The 22,408-nt window shown below is 55.5% G+C and overlaps 1 protein-coding gene across 1 annotated transcript; it reads left to right on the top strand.

The window, feature by feature from the left end:
* Window positions 1-1,276: 1,276 nt before the first annotated feature.
* HIP1R (huntingtin interacting protein 1 related) lies at window positions 1,277-20,675 on the top strand. Its single transcript, XM_074887362.1, has 32 exons — window positions 1,277-1,407; window positions 6,471-6,534; window positions 6,959-7,101; window positions 7,436-7,492; window positions 7,734-7,814; window positions 7,944-8,020; window positions 8,326-8,387; window positions 9,507-9,647; window positions 10,129-10,186; window positions 10,266-10,341; window positions 10,571-10,708; window positions 10,804-10,862; window positions 10,935-11,007; window positions 11,352-11,535; window positions 11,610-11,698; window positions 11,979-12,095; window positions 12,585-12,686; window positions 12,936-13,130; window positions 13,445-13,592; window positions 13,917-14,003; window positions 14,308-14,415; window positions 14,802-14,938; window positions 15,710-15,820; window positions 15,945-16,003; window positions 16,322-16,352; window positions 16,482-16,544; window positions 17,416-17,516; window positions 18,133-18,238; window positions 19,057-19,180; window positions 19,337-19,398; window positions 19,531-19,719; window positions 19,808-20,675. Exons 1-32 carry the CDS (start codon window positions 1,315-1,317, stop codon window positions 19,853-19,855), a joined length of 3,183 nt encoding a protein of 1,060 aa, XP_074743463.1. The 5' UTR covers window positions 1,277-1,314; the 3' UTR covers window positions 19,856-20,675.
* The last annotated feature ends 1,733 nt before the right edge of the window (window positions 20,676-22,408 follow it).

Here is a 22,408-nt window from a genome sequence, read left to right as displayed (position 1 = left end):
TAATTTTCCGCTTTCTCTTTAATTACCTAAATGACAGCCTGGTGTACTAATGGCCTCAAAATTAGTCAGCTAATTCTGATCATAGCTGCTGTCCTCCACATTCTTTCCCTCCCTGCCCACAAGCATTACCCACAGAGAGAAATCTCAGTTTTTTTTCAAGTTTGCACAACCCTTTAAAACACACTTGAGTCCTCTGCCTACAGAGAAACTTTCCAGGCTCCATCCTCAAAATCTGCTGCTCTGGGTATGACAAAAATTGCCCCCAAAAAGCCACTGGTAGCAATACCACGATGCTCACGCTGAAGCTGTCCAGCAGCTGTACCATACGTCAAGCCCTAGAGAAATTGGTGCAACTTCCCAGCATGAGCTACCCTTTTGGGTTTAAATGTGTTTAGCGTTAGCGGATGGACGTGCTGAACTCCCTTGTGAGTTAAAATGCTCTCCTGCTGCCTTTAAAATCGATACAGAAAACTGAGCTCAGGCGGTGCAACAGGGATCTGCTGAGCCTGAGGATTTTGTGTCAGGGCTGCCCTGGATTTGTGGAGTGGGAAGAAGGGGAATATTGGGGTTAATTTATTCCAGCACTAAGTGATTTACAAACCAAGTGTATTATCTACCATGCTCTGAGGCTGCTATCGAAACTCAAGCCACCTCTAACTCTGCTGCCTTATTTCTGGAAGCATTACAAATACTCCAGGGAGGGCCTTTGCTATTGTCTTCCTGTACTGAATTATTATTAAAGAAAACAAAGCTGCCGTTCAGCCACGGCCTGCTTTCCGCAGGGGCGGCTGTGCTGCTTGACTTCTCTAAAGGGAAGAAGACTGAGAAGCGGGTAGTAGTGAAGCTCCGAGACCCTTCGGTGCGTCGCGGGTGGATTTGCAGGGTTTTGCTCAGAGATTGAGTCGCAGGGTTTGTTCAGAGAAGGCTGCAGAAAGGCTCTTTGTGCTCTTAGAAACGGGGCGCAGGATCGGAAAGGGCAGGTACGGCGGCGCGGGAAGGTGAACGCGGTCCCTCCCGCCTTCCCCCCCGCCCGGGGGTTGGGGCACCGGGAATGAGGGAAGAGCCCCCGTGGGCGCCTTCCGCGGGGCGGGCGGACTCGCCCGTCTCCCCCGGTTGGCTCCTGCGCGGCCGCGGCTCCACCTGCTCGCGGGTGGGCGTGGGGCGGGCGGGGCCGCCCTGGTGCGCGGGCGCGGTGCGGCGCGGCGCAGTGCGCGGCCGGGAGGAGCCGTGGGGAGGGAGGGGAGGGCAAGGGGGGGCGGTGCCGGTCGGTGCCTGCCCGGTGCGCGGAGCCCGGTGCGCGGAGCGCGGCCCACCATGAACAGCATCAAGAGCGTCCCGGCGCGGGTGCTGAGCCGGCGCGGCGGACACAGCCTGGAGGCGGAGCGGGAGCAGTTCGACAAGAGCCAGGCAAGGGCGGTGGAAAGGGGGGCGGCGGTACCCCGGGACCGGCTCCGGGACCGGCTCGAGGGAGCTGCGGGACGGGCCCGCTCCGCTCCGCGGGGCTGCGCCTCGGGGCGCGCTGTAACGCGAGGGCTTCCCAGGGGATAGGGGCGGAGAAGGGGAGTGGGTCCCCGTCGGGCTCCGGGGACCCCCCCGGTGGGGCGGTGTGGCCGCCGTCTGTCTGCCCGCCCGCCCGTCCTCGCTGCCGGCGCGGCGCACGCTCCCCCGCCCCCGCCTGCCCCACCGCTTCCTCCCGCCGCGGCCCCGGGACGGTCCCGCGTGGGGACCGGCCCGTCCCGCCACCCCCGGGCCGGGCACCGGGGCCGGGTCCCCGCCGAGCGCCGCCGCCCCGGTGGGCAGCAGAGCCCCGGGTAGGAGGTTCCCCCCCACCTCCCCGCTCCTCCCCCGGGCCTTATCGGCAGGTAAACACGACCGTGAGCAAACGGGGAAAGTTTGATGGCCCCGGCCGTGCCGGCGGGAGCGCGGCCGAGCCCGGGGGCCGCCTCCCGGTGCCCACCGCGCCGGTAACGTGCATCTCTGCATCCCTACGATGTCCCCCGGTCCCGGTCCCGGCCCCGCGGCGGCACGGACTGCCCCAGTGAAACTGGGGGCTCTTTTACACCGGGGATGGGTCACACGTGGGGTCTCCCCGCGGGGGTCAGGGTGTCAGAGTGAAAATGAAGCCCAAAAGTGTTTGTGCCGCACGGTGTCCAGCTTGGATGGGGGGGGTCTGTACCCCTTCCTGTGGCCCCCGCGGGGTGGACGATGCTCGGGCGCGATGGGGCTGGCGTATGGCTTATGGGAAACTCATTACTCCAACAGCGTGCGCAGGATGGACAGAGGGACGGGCTTGCCTGCTGCCCCAGCAAAAATAATAGTGCCCTCCCGGCACGCATCCTCTGACTCCTCTGATTTTGCAGGCTGCAAAATATTTTTCCCCTTTGTTGCTTTGCTGGTCCTTCCCTGCCCCCTGGGCTGGTTTGGCTCTGGAGAGTGCCAGCGAAGGCAGGTGGTGATTTTGGGCTTTGTGGGGTCATGGTGCCACTTGGCCGTGCTTGGTAGGAAACGGAGCTTGTTGAGTTTGGGGAGCAACACGAGAAAACCGGCAATTCCGGTTCCTTCTGGACGCGTCTCCTTCAACCGTCCCGCTGGGCACCGCTGATAAATAATCGCAGCGGCAGCGCTGCCTCGTGCGCCGAAGGGCAGCCTGTGCCGGGTGGGTGGGAGCGCGTCCCTCCTCCCTCCCACCCTTCCATGGCGTTTTGGGCTTTTTTGGTGGGATTTGTGCCCTGTGTGGGTGCGACTTCGCTTGCGGTCGCAGGGATGCCGTGGGCAGAGCCGCGTATGGGGCGAGCGGGTGGTCGCTCTCTGTTAGAGCTTAAACCCTGGGCTCGCTGGCAGGCGGGCACACTCACCACCTAGAAGTGACCTTTTTTCCCAGCAACTGCTGAAAAACTGTCCTAAAGAAGCTTTATCCTAATGTGGTTTCCCATAGCTGTGCTTCAGGTGAGGGCAAAACCTTTCCAATGTCAGTATGTGGGTATTGATCTGCCTTTTACGTCTAATTATAGCCACTGCAGAGACGGCCGCCGGTCGCCTTTGTATCGCAGGGATGCTGGTGGCACGTCCCCTCCGTGCGCCTTCGCAGGCCGAGGGTTTCACACCGCCCTGGAGAAGGATGCTGCCAAAACCCAGCGCCCCATCTCCTTTCCCCCTGCGAAGGCTGGGATGATGCCTGCGGGTGCGGACAGGGGTTACTGGCCCTGGTGTGATCCCGGGTGCTCGTGGGTGACGTGGAGGTCACCTGCTTTCCCTGAAAATGCTTTTTGAGGTCTCATGTCGGGGTGATGCAGATATCCCCCTCAGAGCAGCCGCACGTGCAAGGTGGGAAGCCGCCATCCCGCAGCGGGCGCTCGCTCTGCAGCCTGGCAGGAGGCAAAACTTGCCCTTTTCTGTGGCCAATTTTTGCTTTCCTTAAGTAAGGTTAAAAATCCAATGAGCTCCTGAACCGCCAGGAATACAGCGTGTATGACTGCTGAGTGGTGCTTTTTTTTGATGTAATTCAGGAAAGAGAAGCGCTAGGAAGGGAACTCCGGAGCCACCGTTTGCAATTCGGCTGATCTGGCAGCCCTCGCACCGCCCAGCCGGAGAGGTTTCCAGCTCAACATCCTGCTGCCAAAAAATCACTCCCTGCCACGGCGTCGTGCCGGAACCCGGCATCCACCTGCCGGGTGGGGATTGCGGCCCTGCGGGATGCCAGGGTTTCGGGGAGCTGTGGGTAGGGAGGATCACACCGTAATTAAAAGCAGCCTGGAAAGGTCGGGTGGATGTAAACTCCTTCATTTGAGTGCTTTGATCCCAGCTTTAGTCACTGGCTTGGTACGTGAGGGCTGTGAGTAAGGCATTTGGGCTGCACCCGTGTGGGCTCCCACGGCCCGTGGCTGGGCAGGTTTTGGGGTTGGACCACCCCAACCGGCGGGGCTGGGGCTACACCGCTGCCCGGCAGTGATGGGGAACGAAGGTTTCGGCCAGGCTGGTTGCAGGCCTGCAGTGACAGTGGGGACCTGCCCATCTCTGGATGTGCCAATGATGTCCCAAGAGGCTGGGTCAAGGGTGAATCTCCCCGTTTTGGAGCCGTCCACTGCAGCCCAGCTTCACCAGGCAGCCGGCAGGGACATGCTGAAGCCCCACACGTCCCAGGCTGCAGCGTTGCCCCGTACCCATCTTCAGTCCCACCATCCCCTTTTTGGGGACCTCTTGGCCAGCCCGGGGTCTGGAGACAGCAAGGGCATGTGTGAGCCGCCAGCCCCCGGGGATTGGCATTGGTTTGGTGCCACCATGATTTATTTGGGACCACACTGGACATGGTGGTGCTGGGGGCTGCCCCTGCACGGGTCTGCTGTGCTGGATGTAGAATGGCTCAGTTGAAGCCTCTGCACTGAATCACCAAGGGTGAAACCAGCCTCTCCGGCAGTTCCCGGGCTGAATTTTGGCTGGTTGGGTTGGAAATGAGATTATGGGCAATAATTGCAATAAAACCACCAGCACCAATCGGAATTACAGCCTGGTTTTGGGACAGGCCCGCTGAGTCCCAGCCCTATCCGCATCCTGCTGGGCAGTGCCGGGCGGCTGAGCTCCCCTCCCTGGGGATGTGGGATGGTGTTTTCTGGGGGTCAGCCTTCATCTTGCACATTGGCCCCTCTGGCTGCGCCTTCTCCTGGCCTCATGGGGCTCGAGGCTGAGCCTGGGCCCTGCTGATGGGTTGGGACAAGCGCATCATGCTGCTCCTGCATGGTGAAAATCCAGGTTTGGGAGATGTCTGCCCCGCTCCCCACCTATGCAAAGCACCTAAGTAACATGCAATAACCCCTTCAGCAGCTCTTCACTGGAAGATGCATTTCCAAGCCCTGCCTTGCAAAACTGTCAGCTTGTGGCTCTCTGGCACACGATAAACCTTGCTTTCTGTCAGTAAACTATCACTTTGGTGCCGTACTGGGAGGTGCTGGCAGCCCTGAGGACCCACGGCACATCTCACCGGCCGAGCTGCGGTCGAGGGTGCAGCCTCTCCGCCGGCTCCAGGCTTTTGGGTGGCTTGGAGTTACTGGGTGCTTTGGGAGAGGCAGCTGTGCTGCAATTGCCTGTTCCTGGGCACTCCAGGCTTGTTAACCTTTGGGGATAAGAGGATTACAGCAAGTCGCAGGCTTAACTCTGCTGCTGCTTTATGGCCCCACATGGTGGGGTAACACCAGGGCTTCCCTGGCATGGGAAAGGCAAAACTGGCATCTTTTCCCAGCGACTGGGCTCAGTGTTTTGGGGCTGGCTCGCTTTTTGTGATGTGTTCACAATACAGTGTTTTTGCCACTGTTGTGCCCGACTCATGGGCATAGCCATTTTGGGCTCGTTTGGGGCCGATTTGGTGCATCAACACCTTTGACATGGCCCCTCCGGCACGGCGTCGGGTTCCTCCTGCATAAGTCAGGAGCACTTGATAACTTGGCATCAGGTTCCTCCTTCTGCAGGAAGGTGCCTCGATTTGGAGGCGTCCCCTGGACGAGCAGCCGTGTTGAAGCAGGTGCTTTCCCCTGGGGGAGAGATAAGATTTTTATAAGGTTTTACGGCTTGTGGGGCTGCAGGGAGGAACCGAGTTTCTCTTCCGGCATGAGCGCCGGTGGCGGGGCTGCTTCCTGCCTTCCCAGCTGGGACCTTTTTCCTCTGACAGTGACCGAAGGCTCATGGACACGGGCACAACCCGAGCGCTTGTGTGAGGGCGAAGCAGCTCAGTTGAGTCTGCAGGGGCCTGGGAAGGAGGAGGGAGATCCTCATCAATCACAGAAACTCAGTCTTGCAGCCTGTCATCACACAGGAGATGCAACCGACCCCTGTCTGGGGTTGTCTTTTGGAATAAACTCATAATTTAAAGTGTGCTGTGATCAAACACATTAAAATGTAGATAATCCTCCCCTGATAATCACATCACTCTGGATTTTTGCTCCATCAAAACGGGCATTGTGGCTGCCACTCCCTCCTTGCTTAGGGGCTGCATTTTCCCCACATGCTGTTGGCACGCAGCAATGCCATCAGAAAAAAAACCCCCACCGCCCCTTGGTTCAAAGGCTTCTTGTGATTAAAGAAACAACCCTGGAATTTGACATCTTGCTGTCGTGCTTTAATGCTCCCTGGGCATGGCGCTGAGTTCAGTCTGTAAAAATGCTGTTTGATTCCTGGGATGGGGACAGCGGGGAGCATCAGCAGCTGAGCATGGGTAGGGGCCCAGCTCCCACTGATTGCACTGAGGGTGGGGGGTTTTAACAGGCTGCTTTGATCATGGATAAAAAAGCCTATTTTGATGTGTCATGAATGGCTTTAAGGTGACAAATGTGTTATAAAATTCAGAGTATTCCCCAAAAGTGCCCTGTGGCCAGGCTGTTCCCAGCTGGCAGCGCACCCGGCTCTTCGCTTCGGGGGGGATGTGGGTTGGGGACCATGAGGGTCATGCCGCTGCTGATGGCCGCTCTCTCCTCCTCTCACAGGCCATCAGCATCAGCAAAGCCATAAACACACAAGAAGCACCGGTGAAGGAGAAACATGCCCGCCGTATCCTTTCTCTTGGCTCAGCTGGACAGCGCAGAGGAGATCCAGGAGGCAGGAGGGATTTTACCCTGTGGGGCTGCAGCCATGGGAGGTTTGGGAGACAGGAGACCCACGCAGAGCTTGGTTGGGGGATGGCATCATGTAGGTTTGTCCATCAGTGAAAATGCAAACAAAAGCAGCACAATAAAATAGTGTTTCTTTGGCAATAAAATGCAAAGGGCCCTGGCGTGCCCTGCAGCAGGGGAAGGTGCACCAGAAGAAAATAAATGGGGGTTTTATCTGTGGGTGCAGCATCACGCCGGTGATCTCTGTGCCTGCGGTACACTCGGTGTGTGTCCCCTTTCAGTGAAAGCTGAACAGGAATAGTCCCCAGCCTGGCCTGTCCCCTGCTCGCATGTGTGTCTGGTTGGCCTTGACCGCAGGGAAGGGATCATCCTGGGGACGCACCACGAGAAGGGAGCGTTCACCTTCTGGTCCTACGCCATCGGGCTGCCCCTGCCCAGCAGTGCCATCCTCAGCTGGAAGTTCTGCCACGTCCTGCACAAGGTCCTGCGTGATGGCCACCCCAACGTGAGTGTCCCCTCTGAAACGTCCCTCCTGCGTTGCTGGCGGGGGGTGGAATTTTTGGCTCTTGCTGATGTCCCGCTGTGCAGAGGGTGGGTTTCCTTCCCTGCCCCAGCCACCTTCCCGGGCTGTGAAACACTCTGTTATCTCGCACCTTTGAAGCTTCCCCATGCAAAGCCCTGACCTCTGGTTGCCATTGAAGGGCTTGAACTCCTCCCAGAGCTGGAGTGGCATAAGGGACCGGATCCATCCTCTTCCCAGCTTCAGGGCAGGCAGATGGGCGCTTGCTCAGCTCTGTGCCAGCCCCACCATGCCACATCCCTATGATTTTTGTCCCCAGGTCCTCCAGGACTGCCAGAGGTACCGCAGCAACATCCGAGAGACAGGAGACCTGTGGGTGAGTGGGGCGAAGCAGAGTTTTGTGCCTTCTGGGGGGTTCTGAAAAACATTGTAGGCACAGGGAGGGCAGAGCACCACCTGAAATAACCCGTCGTCTCTGACCCCGCTGGGTGACGCTTACACGTATGGTGAAGGGCAAAGAGGAGGAGAGCCGTAGGGCTGGCACAGGTTCACTGGTGCACATGGGCTCTGCTGGATCCGGTCACATCGCTCTGGATTTCCCCTTGTGTCTCTGGCAGGGCCATTTGCACGACAGGTACGGGCAGCTGGTGAGCATCTACACGCGGCTCCTCCTCACCAAGATCTCCTTCCACGCCAAGGTGAGACCCTCTATCACCTCCACACCCTGCCATGCCGGGGGGACGGGGCTTCACCAGGGTATATGTTGCACCAGCAAAAGTATTAGCAGCAACCGCTGTTTGGTTTTTTTTTTTTTTCCTTTTACAAAGCATCCTGAGTTCCCCCCGAGCCTCGAAGTGTCGGATGAAGTGCTGGAAAAGACCGCGGGGACGGACGTGAACAACATGTGAGTGTCTTGGCAGGAGCGCAGCACCCAGTGCGTGGTCGCCGGCTCTGTGCTGCCTGTGTGGCAGCATCCTGCTAACAAAACAGCTCCTGTTCAGGGCAGCCATCGGTGTTTTGTAAATTGTTTAGATGATGCCTGATTCCTCCTGCACCCGCAGAGTGGTGAGGAGCATAAATGTGGGGAGCAAACACACCAAATTCTTATCAATCTGAGCCTTTGCTGGCGTGGCGACCTGCAGCAAACATGAGCAACCAGAGCAAGGATGTCTCTGCCGCTGGGTGACAGGGTTTTGGTTTTTTTGGCAGCTTCCAGCTGACAGTTGAGCTGTTCGACTACCTGGACTGCGAACTGAAGCTGTCGGAGTCAGGTGAGGAGGCGGCAGGTCCCTCCTGTTTGCCCCGGGGCTGTTGAGCAATAGTTTCGCTCTTTGGTCAGGAATAGAGTTCCGGCTGGGAGGCTGGTTCAGGTCCTTCCTCCTCCCCCGATGAGATTTCTGAGGTTGTTTCTCAGCCAGATTCCCCTGTTAATGCTCTGTAGAGGCGGTTGTAGGAAAATATTTAAGGAACGTGGCTGGTTTTAGCCCACCTGACCAATGCAGTGTGTTGTTTTCAGAGCGGTGCCACTCTGAAATATGTTTTTATTTATTTTCTTTAACCATGTTAATCATATGCGTTACCCAAATCCTTTCTGTCCCCCCAAAGCAGAGGACAGGGCTGTACCTCTTTCTAAATACTTATTTCCTCTTGTTGAAATACCTCCAGGGAGGGCTGGAGGCCCCTGCCCATGTTTGCTTGTCTTGCCTCCTTCTCCAGGAATTTTTAGATACTTTAAAAATGCAGCGGTTTCTTCCTGTGTCGTGAGTCAGGGACACAGAGCTGCCCTGGAAAACAGGGCACAGTGGGAGACACCGTGCTCCCGGCTCCCACCAGCCTCCCACTTCTCCTCCTGACCCAGTTATACAGAGAATTTATATTCATAAATACTTTAAAGCCGAGCGGGGAAGAAGCCAGAGTGGATATGCTGGCTGGATTTCTGCCAAGGGAAGGGATCCGTTTCCAAGCCGGGGCAGGCGAGGCTGCGGTGCCAGCGGGCCTGTCCCCTGCCCTGGGATCCTCTCCCAGCTCCTTGCACAATTAAATAGAGCAGAGCAAAACCCCTCGCCTTCCCCAGCTGCGTTGTGCCGCGGCAGCTCTTGAGGGCAGCTGTCCTGCCTTTGCATCGTCCTGGGGTTAAATCCCTCCTTTTTGGGGTCAGGGTATCTGAGGCAGAGCTGAGCACCCCTTCCCTCTGCCACCACGGTCCCTTTGGATGTTTTCTTGCTTGGAGAGGGCTTGTTCCCAGCTCAGCGGGACAGGACAGGCAGCAAACCCCAGCGTTGTGTCCTGGCAAAACCACATCCGTCGTGGTTAATGATCAAGCCGAGGAGCCCGGAGCAGGATGGCTCTGCAAACACGGTGCCAGCGCCTCACTGTGCTCAACCCTCCAGTTTTCAGGCAGCTCAACACCTCGATGGCGGTCTCGCAGATGTCGGCGGTGCAGTGCCGCCTGGCCCCCCTCATCCAGGTCATCCAGGACTGCAGCCACCTCTACCACTACTCTGTCAAGTTAATGTTCAAGCTGCATTCCTGTGAGTCCCTGGGGATGTGCCCCATGCTGGTCTTTTCCCGGGTCAGGCTTCTGGCTGGATTCTCAGGATTTAGGCTTGTGTGGATGGATGTATCCATCACCATGTCCCCGTATCCCAGCTGGGCTATAAGGACCTGCTCCATCCCACGTAGACATCCCAGATGAAGGAATTAGAAGGACTAGTCCTTGATGAATTCAAACCAATGTGCCTTGGCCCGCCAGCCCCTTGCATGGGATTGTTGGGCAGTGTGGTGCCAGAGGCCTCGCACGGGTATTTCGGGGTTCCCATGCCCGCCTCTCCCTGCGCCACATCCCCAGTACCTACACTGGGGATGGGGACACCCTGCTCCTGTCCTGATCGCTCCCATCCCGCTCCCACCTGGCCATTACCCCGCTGGCTTTTGCAGCCAGAGGGATCCGGGCGCACGTGAATAAATGTGCAGCCCCGGATCCGTCACAGCTGTCCCCCCACATTGCCGCAGGTCTGCCAGCCGACACGCTGCAGGGCCACCGAGACCGTTTCCACGAGCAGTTTCGCAGGTAACCTGGGGCTGAGGTGGGGTGGTGGGGTCCCCTCCCTGCCTCCCCTGCGAGCGGTTTTTCTTTCTCCTCTCTCCAGCCTCAAAAACTTCTTTAAGAAGGCATCTGACATGCTGTATTTCAAGCGGCTCATCCAGATCCCTCGGCTGCCGGAGGTACGGCTGCCTTTCGGTGTGGTGCTTGTGTGTGATGCTTTGGAGAGCTTGTGGGTTCAGGGAGCACGGGGGTGTCCCCACGGATGGGTGCAGGGTCTGGGGACACTGCAGAGGGACCCACTGGCACATCCCAGCAGCACAGGGCTGGCTGCCTCCCTTCCCTCGCTGGTCTGCCTGCAGCGGTTCCTGAAACTCCACGTGATGCCGCCGCAACTTCTTGTCCCTGCAGAGCCCCCCAAACTTCTTGCGGGCATCCGCGCTGGCTGAGCACGTGAAACCGGTGGTTGTCATCCCTGAGGAAGCTCCCGAGGACGAGGAGCCAGAAAACCTCATTGAGATCAGCACAGCTTCTACCACAGAGCCACAGGTGGGGGCACAGGATGGGATGGGGACCCTGGGATGGCAGGGGGGGACACAGGCACCCGCAGCCTGGCTCAGCTCGGCACCCTCTGTCTTCCCCAGATCACCTCTGATATATTTGAGCAAACCTTTGGGCCGCCCAACGGCATTCGGGATGACAGGTACGGAGGTCCATGGTGGCAGAGGGGGTGTGGCCACTGCTGTGTGTGGTACCAACCTGCCTCTCTCCTCAGGGATGCACAGATCGAGAGCCTGAAAAAGGAGGTGGACATGCTCCGTGCAGAGATGGACAAGATTAAACTGGAGGTAAAGCCCAGCCAGGGAGCAGCCGGTGCAGGAGAGCGGGGTGTTTTTTGGTGCTGTAGCATGGAAACCCTGATGGGATGCAGCAGGAGCAGGGTCCTGGCACCCAGCGCTGTGTTTTGGGGCCTCTCCCAGTGCCAGGACCTGACTCCTGATGGAGATGGGGTGGAGGCTGTTAGCAGCGGGGACAGAGTGGCTGCAGGGGCCGAGGGAAGAGCTCTCCTGTGCATCTCATGGCTGCTCTGCCCAAATTGCAGCTGGGCACCTGAATAGGGATGTTGGGGAGGGCAGAGTGATTGCCAGCATTGGTGCAGGGCAGTGCCTGAGCGCCTGACGGTGTCCCGCAGGCGCAGCGGTACATCACACAGCTCAAGGCGCAGGTGAACAGCCTGGAGGGTGAAGTGGAGGAGCAGCGCAAGCAGAAGCAGAAGGCGCTGGTGGACAACGAGCAGCTGCGGGATGAGCTGGAGAGGCTGCAGAGAGCAAAGCAGGACAGCGACAGGTCCCAGCGGCTCTGCGCCGAAGCGGAAAGTAGGTGCCCTACAGCTCCCGTGGGCCGCGGGACACCCGCGCCGTGGTTGCTGATGCTTTCTCACCCCGTTCAGAGAAAGCCAACGCCACTGAGATCCGCTACACGAAGCTGAAGGAGAAGCACAGCGAGCTCATCAACACGCACGCCGAGCTCCTGCGGAAGGTAACGCCGCTGCCCACGCCAGGCACGGACTGACCGCTGCCTTCGTTCCTCTGCCACTGCCAGTGTGGCTCGTGTGTGCCCAGTCCCATCATCCTGCACCCAGGGACCTCTGAGCACTGGGCGGGGGGCACCCCTTGAATTCATGCCCACTGGCAGTCAGCATTTTGGATGCCATGAGAAAGGCGTCTCGGAGGTATCCCCCGAGCCTGAATTTGGTCAGAACGAGCAATGGCAAGGGTTCCCCCTCTGAATGCCCGGTAAGCCCCATGTCCTCACACAGAATGCCGACACCGCCAAGCAGCTGACGGTCACGCAGCAGAGCCAGGAGGAGGTGGCGCGTGTCAAGGAGCAGCTGGAGTTTCAGGTGGAGCAGGTCAAGCGAGAGGCCGAGATGAAGGTGAGCTGGCACAGCCCCGGATCCTTCCCTGCTATGGGGCTTCACCACCCAGCACCGAGCCCTTCTGAACCTGGGAAACACGGTGGCTGTGCCCAGTTTGGGTACAAGAGGTAGGGGTGGTTGTTGATGTCAGTCCTTGCTCTGGGGAAGAGTTGCCCTGGTTACTCAGGAAGGTGTTACTTAATGTGTGCTTCATTCCCTCTTGCCCAAACCTACCTTTTCTTCCCCCAAGAAAATTCCACAATGCAAATTGATGGGTTTAGGGGCTTTTGTTCTCTGCGGCCCAAGCTGGGGGATGCTCCCAAAATTCCTGCCCTGGGGAAAGGAGCCCTTTCAGGAGACACCCCTCCACACTCCCTGAGACCCTGAAAACCCCTCGTGCAAAACACGTCCGGGCTCGTTCCTGCCATCCTGGCTGTGTGCTGGTGCCGAGCGGGGCCGGAGCACGTTTGCAGTGGCTGAAGCCCTGGTGCGGGTGTGCGGTTGCAGCTGGAGGACCAGAGCGTGCAGATGGAGCAGCTGCGGCAGGAGCTGGACGCCCGGCGGGACGAGCTGGACCAGGCGCAGCGCTCGCTCAGCCACGCCAAGCAGGTACGAGGCTGGGGGCACGGGACGTGCCTAAATCCTCATCACAAATGCCTGTCGTGCAAGACAGCGTGCCTGCCACCATTGCTAAACCGCTGGCGCAAACAGCAGGCCAGAGAGCCGTCGTGGGGCTGAACGTGGGTCCACCCCATCAGTGTCACAAGCTGGGCATGTCCTCAGCTCCCCCCTGCGTAACTGTTAGGCTCGTGACATGGTGACAGGCGAGTGACAGGCGTCTCCTGGCCCTGCTGGCAGGCAGGTGCGGAGCTCAGCGCCCAGGTGGAGGCCCTGCATGCTGAGAAGGAGGTGCTGAGGCGGTCGGTGAGTGAGAAGGAGTGTGAGCTGCTCTCCACGCGTGGCCTCGTCGAGGAGAAGGAGCTGCAACTGAGCCAGGAGGCGGACAAGGCTACGAGGGAGATCCGCGATCTACAGGGCAGGCTCCTGGAGAAGGTACAGTGCTGTGTGGAGAGCCCCACTGCCCCTCTGTTCACCAGGGTGTGATGTGTTTGGGGGTGCTGAGCAGTTGGGGGGGCTCAGCTAAGCTATTCTGCTGTAGCTGGTGGGATATGACTTGCCCCAGCAATTATGGGATGCTTGGGTCTAATCTTGCAAAGGGATTCTCAAGGGATATTCTGGTGATTGGGCCACGGTGATAGGGGTCCTCTGACCCAGAATTTTCCAGATGAGTTTTCAAAACTTAACAGCAGGTTAGAATCTTTCTTATGTCCCAGTTGTGCCACTCACCTGTTCCTCCCACCCTGCAGAGCAACCAGGAGCAGAGCCTGCAGCAGAAGCTGCTGGATGAGCAATTCAGCATCCTGCAGGAGACGGTGCGGGAGGCCGAGGACATCCTCCGTGACTCTGTGGCCAAGCTGGATGACCCACTGCACGTCCGCTGCACCAGCTCCCCAGGTACATCCCGCTCAACCACAGGGGCTGCAACTCACAGTCCCTTCTCCCTCCAAGATGGATAACATTGCATCTCAGCTTCCCCCAGGCATTTTTTTCCTACCAGACATCACGCCCAAGGAGGTTGGGGTCAGACTTCCCAGGAGTGGATTTTTGGCTCCCATCTCAGCACAATTTTGCTCAGATTTTAGTACTGTTCCCCAGCCAGGGCTGCGAGGACCTGAGCTGTCTTGCCTTCCACTCAGTGGTGCCTCGTGGAGTCAGCACTCATGCTTTGTTCATATGTTCAGCAGCCTGGCCGTGCTAATGAAGCTAAATTTGTTGCAGATTACCTGCTCAGCCGGGCGCAGGCAGCGCTGGAGTCCACGGACGCCCTGGAGAACGGGCACGCGCAGTACATGGCCTCCATGGCAGGTACCTGGGGCTGGGGACTGGTGGCATTGCTTGCATCTTGCTTTTATACATCCAGCAGCCCCCAGCTGCTTCGGGGCTGTCAGCAAGCGTGCAATGCCCTGGTGACGGAGGGGCACGGCGGGTGCAGTTGGTAGGTTCCGATGGGCTCGTTCAGGGACCAACCTGCAAGCTGGAGGGGTCAATACCGACCTCTCCAAGCTCTTGTACTGACCATTAAGAGCCTTTGAGGGCGGGTTGCAGCCCCCAGGACATGGTAAGTAGTGCCCTGGGCTGGCAGCACCTGGCCACCTCCTCTTGCCGGCAGATGCTGCGGGGCTGGTGGGGGCTCTGGCCCTCTTCGCACACCTGACGGCCGACACTATTGTGAATGGCAGCGCCACGTCCCACCTGGCTCCCACCGACCACGCTGACCGTGAGTGCCGTGCATGGACGCAGCAGGTGTTGGGGGGGGGGGGGGGGGGGCGGGTTATGCTTTTGGGGCTTGTTTTTGGGGTGGCTGTGCCAAAAACTTCCTCCTCTGGGAGCTGGATATGGGGCAGATCTTCCCCAAGGGCAGCATGGTCCCCCCAGCTCCCCGTGCTGCCCTTCCGTCCTCTCTGGTGCCCCTTTCTGGGCCAGTAACATTGCTTTGCTCCTGGACACCAATTTATGCTCTTCTGCAAGAAATTTGCTGGGTGCTGCTGATGCTCAGCATCATCTCTGCAACCAAGGGAAGGAGGAAGAGGAGGGTGGCAGGACTGGGATGGAAGGGACCCCTTACCCAGCGAGGGGCCTGGCACCAACCCATCCTCTCCCCAGGGCTGACGGAGACGTGTCGGGACTGCGGGCAGCAGAGCCTGGACTACTTGGGCAAGCTGAAGGACAAGCAGACGCTGGGGTGTGCCGAGCTGGGGGACGTGCGGCGGGCGCTGCGGGGGATCCTCCAGCTGGCCCAGGTAGGACATGGAGCCCAGCGTACCCACATCCCTGCCCAGGGCTGGCAGAGTGGGTTATCTGCTGGCATTGGTATTCCCTAAAGAAAAAAATCAAAGCAGGCAGTTGATGCAGAAGGACATTGCCTCCATTTGTCAAGGTGGGCTGTTTGCTTGCAGCCTCCTGGCTGCATCTCAATGGACAGCTTTTTTTTTTTAGAAAAAAAAAGAAAAATCACACCATGGCTTTCCCTATTGTCCAAAGCTGAAATCAGAGATGCTGGGCTGGGGTGAGCACTTTGGGGTGGCTTGTCTCCCATACCCACAGGTTCTGGTGCTTTTCTTGAGCTATCTCAGCTTCCAAGCACCAAGACCCTTCCTGGTGGTCACATCAGCTGAAGTCTTTCAGCCCAGTAGCCCCTGCAGAATAAAACTTTCAGATATTTCTTCTTCTGAAGCCTCTGTTAGTCTTTTCCATTAAACTGATTAATTCAAAGGCTGTCAGTTCTCCAGAGCCCTCTGGAGCCCTGCCCTGCCAAAACTGCTCCTGTAATCAAGTTTTGTCACCTTAATTTGGGGCATTTCTTACCTCTGAGGTCCCTGTGCCACGTTTGCTGTGAGTTGGTGGCACATGTGCCTTCACCCTCATGGTCTGCAGAATGCTGCTCCTGCAGCTTTATTTATTTAGGGGGGAAAAAAAGCAGTCAGACACCTTGGTTTGGTGTTACTCCTTACAAATATTCCCTTTTCTCCCTTTGCCTGAAACCTTCTGGTGGCTGCTGCCTCCTCTGACAGGAGCTGAGGCCTAAGAGCTTAGACATCAAGCAAGAAGAGCTGGGGGACATGGTTGAGAAGGAGATGGCCTCCACCTCAGAGGCGATTGAGGATGCCGTCAGGCGGATAGAGGTGAGACGAAGCTGCAGGATGGACCATTTTGGTGCCTTGGGGCAGCAGAGTGTCCATCTCTCCTCCACCCCACTTGCCCTTGCAGCAACGTGGCGTCCAACATTCCTCTTGTGTTTCCCAACAGGACGTGATGAGCCAGGCCAGAAACGAGAGCTCCGGTGTTAAGCTTGAAGTGAACGAGCGGTGAGTTTTGAGGGGCAGCACGCGACAGCCACGGGCAGGTTTCTGTCCCATTTCCTAACCCTGCTGGGCTGTGCTCTGCTCCAGAGCCCTGTGTGCAACCCAGAGCAGCATCATCCCGATGCTGAGCACAAAATTCTCTTCAGAAGGGTGGACCTTTGTCTTGTCAGTTGTTTGCAGCTGCTTTGTGGGCTGCTTAGAAGTAACTTTGCAGGCTGGCTGGTCTCCAAAAAAGACCCATTTTCTAACTGAGGCCAAAGCCTGCTTCCCTGGATGCAGTGTCAGAGGATGCTGAACACTTTTTCTCTTGTTTCCTAACAGGATTCTGAACTCCTGCACGGACCTAATGAAGGTCAGTACTACAGAAACCTATGTGGGGCATCAAAGACTGCGCAAAACTATAACTTTCCACCATCAGCAGCATCAATCTTTCGCTGTAAAATCCCCATCAAACACCAAAACCTGTTTTTCTTCGTTCCAGGCTATTAGACTTCTTGTAACGACATCTACGAACTTACAGAAGGAGATAGTAGAAAGTGGCCGGGTAAGTCCTCCCCGATACTTGTCTTTCTGCACAGACATGAAATATGGGAGAATTTCCCACAACTTGTAGAAACACCAGCAGAATTTAGTGCTTTCCTGTGTTATCAGTACTCTGGCAGTCTTGCTTGCCGGAGATGGGCTGCTCAGCTTCTCTGGGCAACCTGTTCCAGTGTCTCACCGTCCTCACAGTAAAGAATTTCTTCCTTATATCTAATCTAAATCTGCCCTCTTTCAGTTTAAAACCATTACCCCTTGTCCTACCCCTACACTCCTGATCAAGAGTCCCTCCCCCCTTTCCTGTAGCCCCTTTCAGTCCTGGGAGGCTGCTCTAAGGTCTCCCCAGAGCCTTCTCTTCTCCAGCTGAACCCCCCAACTCTCTCAGCCTGTCCTCACAGGGGGGTGCTCCAGCCCCCCGAGCATCTTCGTGGCCTCCTCTGGCCCTGCTCAAGCAGGTCTGTGTCCTTCTGATGTTGGTGCCCCCAGAGCTGGACACAGCACTGCAGGGGGGTCTCATGAGAGCAGAGCAGAGGGGGAGAATCCCCTCCCTTGACCTGCTGCCCACACCGCTCTCGCTGCAGCCCAGGACACGGTTGGCTTTATGGGCTGTGAGTGCACATTGCTGGCTTATAATCAGCTTTCCATCCACTAGTACCCCCAAGTCCTTCTCTGCAGGGCTGCTCTCTTTTCTTGATATGTATTTAATCAGGCCAGTAAGAGTGGCCTGAAGGACACAGAAATGCTGCCAATCCCTTGATTTATGGCTTTATATAGGAATTTATATTTTTTCATATTTTTATATGAATTTATGGATTTATATATTGATGCGTATTAGAAAGAAGTTAATACAGGCCATAATGTTCTCATAACAACAGGGGGCAGCAACAACTCAGGAGTTTTATGCCAAGAACTCCCGCTGGACCGAAGGGCTGATCTCTGCCTCCAAGGCGGTGGGCTGGGGAGCCACGCAGCTTGTGTAGGTACCCCCAGGATCTCGCACGGCAACTGTGGGAGGCTCCTCTCTGGGCACAGCTCCGCATGCTGCACCCAGGGCCGGCCCATGCTTCTCCATCCCCTGATAACCCAAACGGTCCCACTGCTGAGTCTGCTTGGACCATTATTGCAAATTCCTGATAAGAGTATCGTAACCTGAGTCGGACCACCTGGTCACTAAAATAGGGATTGCCAGTTTCTCCTTGTTTGCAAAGTGTGAAAATGCCACAATCAAATATTCCATGTCCTGGTTCCTGCTCAGATGATTGTGGATGGGGTGGTTGGGATCGGGGTAGGGAATCCCTGTGCCAGTGCAGGAAATGTGGGGGCTTTTCTGGACAAAGCTTTAAAAATTTCATCCACTTCATTATGAAAATACGATCCTGCCTCCACTGGTATTTTATACCCATCTAAAACTTCTGGATCTGGGCTTTGAGTCATTGCTTTGTAAATGAGCTTTAAATAATTACAGGCAAAGCTGCTGGTGCAAAGTCTGATGCTGATTTCTAAGGGTATAGCAGGAGATAAATAATGTGCACTTGCTTCATAGTGCACAGCGAGTATCTCTGATACGATCTCCCTTCCAACCTGTAACGCAGGGAGTCAGCAGACAGAGTTGTCCTGCATACGGGCAAATATGAAGAACTGATCGTCTGCTCCCACGAAATCGCCGCCAGCACAGCGCAGCTGGTGGCTGCCTCCAAGGTGGGTATCTCAGCAAGATCGTCTGCATGTGGCTCGTCAGGTTTCAAGTCATTTTGTTCCCACAGCGTTGTCCCATGGATGCTTTTGGGCAGCGGTGCGTGGCCATTCTGTCCACCAGTCCTGCAGGCTCCTCTCAGAGCAGGGAGGAAGGGGGAAGCTCTTACTATTTTCAAGTCAGTCTGTGATTTTTAATCCCTGTGTCTTCACCTGCATTAATATTCCCCCTCCTAGCAGGGCTTGCCTTAGAAAAGAAGATGTGTAAAACCTCCTGTCAAGCTGATTATGTAAAAAACCTGTTAATAACTAATGGGAAACCCCAAATAAGCAACTGCAGGAGCCAGCATTGAGAATAATGGATTTTGGTCCTTGCCACCTTTCCTGTTGGTGTGGGCAAAAGTGATGGGTAGAGGTTTCAGTGATGCAGGTTGCGGGGAGGAAGACCTATACTGCTTTTTACAGAAGATGGTTTTGAAAGTAAGCGCATGGTTTTAAAAAAAAAAAAGGCTCTGTCTTCACTGGTGCTGCTCATCCATGTGTGCTTGGCTCAGGGGGGAGCAGAGCTGGTTTGGTGTCCTTGGGCTGAAGGTCCTTGCAGGGGCCACCTTGTCTGGCCATGATGGGATCATCAAGAATAAACATGTGTCTGTCTGTCCTTTCCACCCCCCAGACCTTCATGCTCGAGGACTGTTCTGACATGATGTGATCAGTGTCTCTGCTCTAAGGCAGAACATGGTTGCCTGGGGGCTCCCCCGAGCCGGTGAGAACCCGTGCAGAGGTGCCGTGGCGGGGACCCACAGCCACCCCTGTGCTCTTTGCAGGTGAAAGCCGAGAAGAGCAGCAGGAACCTGGGCCGGCTCCAGGAGTGCTCACGAAATGTCAATGAGATGGCGGCCAACGTGGTGGCTTCCACCAAGTCGGGGCAAGAGCAGATTGAGGAGAAAGGTGAGGTTTTTGCAAGGGAAAGGGAGGAAAGAAAAACCCAACAGGTCCCTTTCTGGCCTGTTGAAGACCCCGAGGTGCCTGTCTGGCTTCACTTTGGCACGTGCAGGTCCTCTGCAAGGGGTACGCTCAGTGAGGACCCCCCACTTTTCTCCACAGACACCATGGACTTTTCAGGCATGTCCCTCATCAAGCTGAAGAAGGAAGAGATGGAAACACAGGTATGGCCATGAGGGTGGATTTGGTGCTGATTCTGATCTGGAATTCTTCTGCCCTGCCACCTTCCCCGCAGGAGGATGGTGGGGATCGCACCCCCGGGGTGCACAGGGCCCAGGATGGCTGTTTGGGTGCAGGTGAAGGTGCTGGAGCTGGAGAAGCGTCTGGAGGGCGAGCGGGTGCGCCTGGGCGAGCTGAGGAAGCAGCACTACGCCCTGGCCGGGGCCTACGACGCAGCGGAGGACGGGGAGGCGAAGCCGGCACCAGCCCCGAGGCGAGGCATCCTCAAGAAGCCCCCTTTGGCCCAGAAGCCCGGCCGTGGGGAGGTAGGGTCCCCAGGGGGTAAATACACATGGGGGGGATGTTCACAGCACGAGTGACTGATATTTCGCTTTATCCCCCCTCTCATTTCAGCCCGAGCGAGATACTGGCCTGTGCCTGCCTCACGGGGCGAACATCTAGTGAGGGCTGGCTGGGTTCTTCAACAGATCACGTTGCCTTCGCGCTGGTGTGCCTTCGTGTGCGGGGGTCTCCTCGCCACCCGGCCTGGAAAACTGGATGTTTTTTTAAAGATATATATTTTATTTTTATTTTTTTTTCTTCACTTGATTCCTATCCACAGAGCAGGGGGGCTTGGCCGGCTCCCTGGGTAGCATGGGATGCCCTCCTCCTCCTGGCCTGCCAACCAGCTCTCCCCATTTAATTTAATTTGGGGTTCATTTGGGTTAATTTTTTAAAAAAACTTTATCAGCACTAGAAGTTTTCAGTAAATGTAGCTCTCTACTGTACTGCTCAGACCCTTTCAAAGAACTGTGAACTGTTTTTAAAGTAGGAAACTGTTGGGCTTTTCTTGCAACCGTTTTTTAAATTCCCCTTTTTCAGCCTGAGGAATAATTTGACTTTGTTTCAGCGTGGAATCGGCCCTCAGTGGAGAAGGAGACGTTAGCCTTAACCAGCGTGAGGAGCAGGGCTTTTGTAAGGGAAAAAGCAGTTACTGGCACACACTGGCAATAAGGAGACAAAATATTTTTTTTTTCCTTTTCTATTTTTTATTACTACAGCAACATCAGGGGATCAGTTGCGTTGTTTTATATTTAAAATAATTAGCAGAATTAAATCTAACCGTGGCCTATGGGAGCCAGGGGATAGAGAAATCTGCAGCAATAAGGAATTACTGATGTGGAAAGAAAGGGGGGGGCAGAAGAAAAATCCTGTCAGCTGTATCTTCCCTTGGAGCTACTACCACGATGTAGATTATTAAAGAAGCAATATTTAAAATACATGTTGCAGTGCCTGGTCAGCTTGTTGGTGGTGAGGGTGGCGATGCTATGGTGCAGGGCTCTGCTGGTTGAAGCAAGCCTGCCCTGAATCATAGGGCAGTAAAAGGCAATAAAGTGCCTCAAAGGAGATTGCTCCTGGGCTTTAGCCGAGTGGGGTGTGTGAGATGCTGATGTATGATGTGGCCCTGTGCCACTGCCCGCCTGTCTATATGTATCTAGGTGTACATGTGCATAAATAGATCTAGTGTTAAATATATAGTCATGTCTATATGTGTAGCAATATGTATCTATATGTATTTTTTAATATATGCATGTTTGCATATCTTTTATATATGTGTATACACACACACCTGTATTTATGCACATATGTGCGTGTAGGTCTGTATTTATGTAGTTGTCTCCAGTAATATGGCAAGACCAACCCCCTGCCTAGCGTGAGCAGCTCACCCAGGCCGAGTAGCACATTAATTTCTGTGGTATATGATCTCCACGTGGCTCTCACTGGCAGCCTTACTGAAAATAAGTAGCTTAAATAAAAAGCAATGCAGCTGCAGCAGCGTGGGTGCAGGATCGGTGCTGCCTTGCAGCTTCCAGCCAGGGCAGCCATTACCTGCAGCCTCACAGCACCATTGGCACATGCCTGCAAGAAATGCAGATTTTGTTTATTCTGTGCTTAACTGGGAGAATCTACAGGGCCGAGTGTCACCGCGCCTCTTGGTGCAAATTGGATGCACCGGTGAAACGGTAAGACTGAAGCCTTTGGAGCTCAGCAAGAATGCCCACGACAGGGTGTACTTAAGAAGAGATTTGTGAGGGTCCTTTTTCAAAAGTCTAGCATCAGCATTTTCATCCAATTCCTTCTGACTCCCAAAACGATTACCATCAAATTTCATACAAGCTGCAGTAAAAAACATGATTTTTCATTCCTACAATTAACAATAGGCTATAAAGCAGTTAACTAGAATTATAAGTTGCTGTAGCTCAAGAACACACATTTATAAGGTATTTTATTATTTATTTTGGTTATATAGCAGTCTCATGATGACTTAAGATTTCTGAGGTTACATGTCACAAAACAGACTTTACAGTTTTATGAGCAGCTCCTCGGGGGAGCAGAGCAAACCACAATTCTCATTTCCCAACCAACTGTATGTATAAAGTGCGGTCCACATTAAAAGGCCTTGGTGTCAATACTGGGGTTACTGGGCAAGGCACGCAGCTGGTCTAACCCTGCAAGTTAGATCGAGATCATTTCCATCCTGAAGATTTACATCCTTTCCAGGCTTTCCATGAAGCTACGGAGAACCTCTTATCTACAACAGCAGTGGAGGAGAGCTGGGAGCGGCGTATCCAGCCGTGTCCCTCAGGTGACTGTTGTCACATCGAGTGACAATGTCTATCCAGATACAGCAGCGACTGTCACCAGCTCCCTACCGAGTTTCGTTTCTTTCAGAAACCTTTTCTCTTGGTACAAGGAAGCACTTTCCACAATCACTCACAGTCTATTTATAGACAGTGATAAAAGATATATTTGCCGGGAGACTGACGTCATCCTAACCACTCACAACATTACATTTCATAATGGAAATACTGATTAATCAAGAATGCTAAAATCTCACCGTAAACCTAGCCACAGCTATATTTAAAGCTTCAAGGATTCAAAAATAAAGTAAAACGTGGCTTTAAGAATGATGCTAGGGATAAATGTAACTTACCACCACTGCTGTTTCACTAT

Source organism: Strix uralensis, chromosome 17 (assembly GCF_047716275.1).
Source record: "Strix uralensis isolate ZFMK-TIS-50842 chromosome 17, bStrUra1, whole genome shotgun sequence".
Taxonomy (NCBI): domain Eukaryota; kingdom Metazoa; phylum Chordata; class Aves; order Strigiformes; family Strigidae; genus Strix; species Strix uralensis.
This window is presented reverse-complemented; position numbering and strand designations above follow the sequence as displayed.